We start from the raw sequence: 6,000 nt of genomic DNA on the forward strand, positions 1-6,000 counted from the left end.
AGATGGAGAAACCTTAAACATTCACAGAGATTCCTCTTCCTTTTCCTGATGAGCAGAAATAACTTTTCTCTGCTTCTGCTAACCTGCATGTCCAACTGAGACCCAGACAGCTGGAGCAGTTCTCTGAGGAGCAGGTCCCATTCCTGAGACACCATTATGGGCTTCCACAGCAAAGGTGTAGTTGGTGTAAGCTTCCAGGCCATCCACATCCACAGCAGGTTTAGTGAGAGCAGAGGCACCGGGGGAGAACACCACGCCAGCCTCACAGGGCTCGCACGCCAGCAAGTGGCAGCGCTGACAGAAGACTGTGTAAGTCAGGTCCTTCCGCCCACCGTGGTCACTGGGGGGCTGCCACCACAGGCTCAGCTGTGTGCCAGTAAGGGAGAAGCTGACATTGCGGGGGGCTGAGGGGGGGCCTGCAAGAAACATGAAAGAAAGCATGAGATCCAGCTGCTAATACCCAAAGTACCATGGCAGTTTCTCATCTGATTATGCCTTTCCAATTAAGCCCTCTGTTCTCTCAGCCTCTCCCTCTCTGATCTCTCATCCCCATTTCCCAACATCTTGCTTCCTCCCATGTCCTTGCTCATAGAATCACAGAATGATTTGGGTTGGACAGGACCTCTGAAGGTCATCCAGCCCAATCCCACTGCCATAAGCAGGAACATCTTTCACTACATCAGGTTACGCAAAGCCAAATCCAACCCGGCCTTAAGTACTTCCAGGGAGAGGGCAGCCACAACTTCTCTGAACAGCCTGCTCCAATGTCTCACTGCCCCCACCATAAAAAATGTCTTCAACAAATCCCATCTAGATCTACCTTATTTCAATTTAAAACCATTGCCCTTTGTACTGTCAGTACAGACCCTGCTAAAAAGTCTTCCTCCATTTTTCCTATATGTCCCTTCTAATTATTGAAAGGCTGCAATAAGGTATTTCCAAAGCCTTCTCTTCTCCAGGCTGAACATCCTCAACTCTCTCAGTCTTTTTTCATAGGAGAGGTGTTCCATCCCTCTAATCATTTTTGTGGCCTTCCTCTGGACTCTAATGGCTTCATGTCTCACTCATACTGAGGACCCTAGAGCTGGATGAAGTACTCCAGGCGGGGTCTCACGAGAGCAGAGGGGGAGAATCACCTTCCTCAACCTGCTGGCCACGCTTCTTTTGATGCTGCCCAGGATACAACTGGCTGTCTGGGCTGTGAGCGCACACGGTCAGCTTACATCCAATTTTTGGCCCACAAGTATCCTTAAGTTCCTCTTCCTAGTGCTGCTCTCAGCAAGTTAATCCCCCAGCCTGCATAGGTATTGTTGGTTTTTCTATCTAGGACTCACGGGTACAAGCAATGTTCTGGCCCTCTGAAGGTGCACGGTAGAAACCTGCATTGCAGGAACAAGACACAGCTCCTGAGTCATTGGAGAAGCTGTTGGGGGGGCACTTCAGGCAGCGTTTAGTCTCCAGGGAGTGACGGTAAAACCCTCTCTGGCAGGCTGTGAAGAGGCAAACAAGGCAACGTAAGATCAACAACAAACCAAGACCAGTAAGAAACCACCTGCCAGTTTTGTTCAACTTGAACACTTCTTTATCTGTTTGCTTTTCTTCCATTTTCCTAGCTCACAGCAATATTTAGGCTGGAAGAGACCTCTGAAGGTCACCTAGACCAATCATCTCCTCAGAGCAGACAGAGAGTAGATGCAAGCTCAAGGTAGGATCAAGGTTATGATAGGACTTGGAGACTGAAGAAGAGGTATCTCATTCCCCATGGGTGCTGCATGAAAACGAATTTTTGCTGGTCAGTCTCAGAGACTTCTTTCAACATAAACCCAGACTAGTTCCCACTTTGCCCCTTACATTTTCCACACCATAAATAAGAGCTCCAAATACTAGTTCCAAGTCCTTGTACTCCTCAGAGTCCTCTCTTACCAACTTCATAAGTGATTCAGTAGGCTTTTGAGCAGAAATATCTTCTCTGATTTCAAGTTTTGTACCAGAGCATCACATAGGAGGGCTGCGAGGAATATCTGCGTAACTCTACGTTCACTCAACAGCACTGAGTGTAACTGGCTATGGAGCCAACACACACTGACTGGTGCCAGGTGCTTGCCATTTCCAGTCCTACAAAAATAAGCAGCCACAACTAAGTATATATCCGATACACTATTCTTGCTGCACCACTATTAGCTTGAAGTAACCTGTTGAATTTACAACAAGTTGTATCTACTATCAGGTTGAAGTAACCTGTGAATTTAAGAGGTTACTGGCCTGTGCTAAATGAATCTATCAAATTTTCTTAAACTAAATAAACAAACTATCGCTAATCAGAAAGCTGAGAAATGCATACAGTACCTTCCTGCCATGATTACCACCTTGCATTTAACTTGAGCACTGAGGGAATCACCTTTTTAGTAATGTACTACAAAAGCTACAATGTCCTATGTAATCTCTCAGGATATCCCAACAGAGAACACCCCAAAGCTATCTGCTCAGGAGCCTGACACAAATTACTTACTGTGGTGGAGCACAGTATAGGAAATGATCCTTTATTCAGAAAACAAAAACCACTCCAGCCTTTCCTACCATATTACACAAAGGAACAGCTGAGGGACCTAAAATAAAATCCACTAACACAGGTCAAACGAGGCTCTTCAACATCAGTCTCAGGAAGAGTAATTTTTCTCACTGTACACTGAGATCTCTCTAGAATGCCATCAGAGAAATGGCTTAATCTCATTCTTACTGGTCCCTCTTCTTGCCTTGGGACGGCAGGCAGATTGTCCCATTAACACTGGGTGATATCAACTGGCCTTGTGTAGTACTGTGAAGTTGCATAGTAACACCATCACACAACCATGTGGGGATACGGACAGTACACAGGCCAAAAGGATTTGCAGCACTTAAGCATGAAGAGCACAGAAAGAAGAATTAATCCCAAGCAGGAGCAAGCAGCACCTTCCAATTTAATGGAATCACAGAATCATTATGGTTGGAAAAGACCTTCAAGATCATCAGGTCCAACCATCAGCCCTACCCCCTCATGACTGCTGACCCTGACACACCATGGTTTTTTGAATGCCTCCAGGGCCGGAGCCTCTACCACCTCCAGGGGTAGCCTGTTTCAAGGCCTCACCACTCTTTCTGTAATACTCAGCCTGAACTGGTGCAACTTGACCCCATTTCCTCTTGTCCTATGGTTAGCCTCTAGAGAGAAGAGGCCAACACCCACCTCACCACAACCTCCTCTCAGCGAGAGCAATGAGGTCTCCCCTCAGCCTCCTCTTTTCCAGCCTGCACAGCCCCAGCTCCCTCAGCCTCTTCTCATCAGACCTGTTCTCCAGACCCCTAATCAGCCTAGTTGCTCTTCTCTGCATCCTCTCCAGCATCTCAATGTCCTTCCTATACTGTGGTGCCCAAACCTGCACACAGTGCTCAAGGTGCAGCCTCACCAAGGACAAATGTAGGGGCAGGATCACCTGCCTGGTCCTGCTGGTCACACTATTCCTGATGCAGGCCAGGATGGAGCTGGCCTTCTTGGCCACCTGGGCACACTGCTGGCTCATGTTCAGCCACTGTCAATCAGCACCCCCAGGTCCCTCTCTGCTGGGCAGCTCTCCAGCCACTCCTCCCCAAGCCTGTGATGCTGTTGGGGTTGTTGTGGCCCAAGTGCAGGACCCAACACTTGGCCTTATTGAAGCTCATGCCATTGGCCCATCGACCAAGCCCGTCCAGATCCCTCTGCAGAGCCTCCCTGCCCTCAAGCAGATTGACAGTCTCACCCAACTTAGTGTCATCTGCCAACTTACTCTGCCCCTCATCCAAGTAATCAGTAAAGATGTTAAACCAAGCACTGAGCCCTGGGGAACACCACTAGTGACCGGCCACCAGCTGGATTTAACTCCATTCAGCACGACTCTATCGACCCATCCAACTAGATTTTATCCAGCAAAGCATGGACACATCCAAGCCACAAGCAGCCAGCTTCTCTAGGAGAATGCTGTGGGAAACCCTGTCAAAGGTCTTGCTAAAGTCAAGGTAGGCAACATCCATAGCCCTTCCCTCATCCAATAAGTGAGTCACCCTGTCATAGAAGATCAGATTAGTCAAATAGGGCCTGCCCTTCATGAACCTATGCTGACTGGGCCTGATCACCTGGTTGTTCTGCATGTACTGCATAATGGTACTCGTGATGATCTGCTCCATCAGCTTCCCCGGCACCCAAGTCAAACTAACAGGCCTGTAATTTCCCAGATCATTCTTCTGTCCCTTCTTATATATGGGGGTTACAGTGGCTGATTTCCAGTCTGCCGGTACCTCCCCAGTCAGCCAGGACTGCTGATAAATGATGGGAAGTGGCTTGGTGAGCACTCCCACCAGCTCTTTCAGCACTCTTGCATGAATCCCATCTGGCCCCACAGATCTGTGCACATCTACGTGGTGCAGCAGGTCACCAACCATTTTCTCCTGGATTGTGGGGGGTCATTCTGCTTCTGGTCCCAGGTGTCTAGCTTAGGGCGTTGGATTCCCTCTATATAACTGGTCCTGTTACTAAAGACTGAGGCAAAGAAGTAATTTAGCACCTCAGCCTTTTCCTCATCCTTCATCACCATGTTTCCTCCTTCACCAGCAGATAGAGGGTCTCTCTGATCTTTCTTTTGTTGTTAATATATAGAATATATAGAAGTTTTTCTTATTATCCTTTACCATCGGGGACAGATTAATTTCTAGCTGGGCTTTGGACCTTCTAATTCCCTCCCTGCAGAGCCTCACAGCATTTTTGTAGTCCTTGTGAGTGGCCTGCCTCTTCCTCCAAAGGCCATAGATTCCCCTTTTCTCCCTGAGCACCAGCTAAAGCTCCCTGTTCAGCCAGGCTGGTCTTCTATGCTGCTGGCTCTCCTTACGGCACGTGGGGATGGCCTGCTCCTGGCCTTCAAGACTTCCTCCTTGAGGAGTGTCCAAGCCTTCCTGGACTCCTACACTCTTCAGAATTGATTCCCAAGGGATTCTGACAATCAGGCTACTGAACAAGTTAAAAATCTGTTGAAGTCTGCCCTCCAGAAGTCCAGGGTGGCAGTTCTGCTGGCTCTGCCCCTTGCTTCTCCCAAGAATTGAAAACTCTCATCACTTTGCCCAAGACAACCTCCAACCTCTACATCCCCCACAAGACCTCTACTAACAAGCAACAGGTCTAGCAGGGCACTTTCCCTAGTTGGCTCACTCAGCAGCTGGGTCAGGAAGTCATCTTTCACAGACTCCAGGAGCCTCCAGGACTGTTCCCTCTCTGCTGTGTTAGATTTCCAGCAGACATCTGGGAAGCTGAAGTCCCCCACGAGAACAAGGGTGAGCAATTGTGAGACCTCTCCCAGCTGCTTATAGAATATTTCATCATCTACACCCTTATTATTCAGGAAATAACCAAACTACTCAGGAATGAGTCTGTCATTCCAAGCTACCATCATACAACGATGTGGTTAATGACAGCAAAGACTGTTGAAAGAATTAAGAGGCTCAAGCATTGACTGTCACTAGCCCAGAGACATTCCATTTATATGCAAGATCAAATCATCTCCTTCATAAATAGGCAATATATTCAAGATCAAATAATCTCCTTCAGAAAGAGGCAAAAGGAAGACAAGTTATTTTGATCTCTAGACTTCTAACAAGTGAGAGCACTTCTACATGCTGGAGCACAGATGGAAAGCTTTGTGGCCTCTGGTCATTTTGCTCCAGCATTAAGAATTTTAAAAATTCCTGACACTGGATCAGTTTGGGTTAGGAAAACTAATAGCACCATGAAAAACAAACCAAGCAGAGGGGCACAGACGTGTGTAACAGAGGCCCTAACATGGTTACCAGCCACAAACACAGGATGACATACACGCCTTCTTACTGCCGGGCTGAGTCAGTCAGAACGTAAATGAGAGAAACGTGGGTTGAGGACCTTTGCAGGAACAGTGAGCTCTGACCCCCGGGGAGCCGCTGCGGGGCCTGTGCTCCCGCAGGGCC

General features: G+C 48.1%; 1 protein-coding gene across 1 annotated transcript in view; it reads right to left on the bottom strand.

Annotated features, from left to right (window-relative positions):
- EPHA1 (EPH receptor A1) overlaps nucleotides 1-6,000 on the bottom strand; it is a 38,621-nt gene that overhangs the window by 11,711 nt on the left and 20,910 nt on the right. The window contains exons 5-6 of the mRNA XM_009998388.1: nucleotides 1,335-1,490; nucleotides 84-416 (exon numbers count right to left, since the gene is read on the bottom strand). Coding sequence (XP_009996690.1) covers nucleotides 84-416; nucleotides 1,335-1,490 — 489 coding nt within the window. The remainder of the gene's footprint in view (nucleotides 1-83; nucleotides 417-1,334; nucleotides 1,491-6,000) is intronic.

This window comes from Chaetura pelagica, unplaced genomic scaffold (assembly GCF_000747805.2).
Source record: "Chaetura pelagica isolate M959 unplaced genomic scaffold, ChaPel_1.0 scaffold120, whole genome shotgun sequence".
NCBI classification, from domain to species: domain Eukaryota; kingdom Metazoa; phylum Chordata; class Aves; order Apodiformes; family Apodidae; genus Chaetura; species Chaetura pelagica.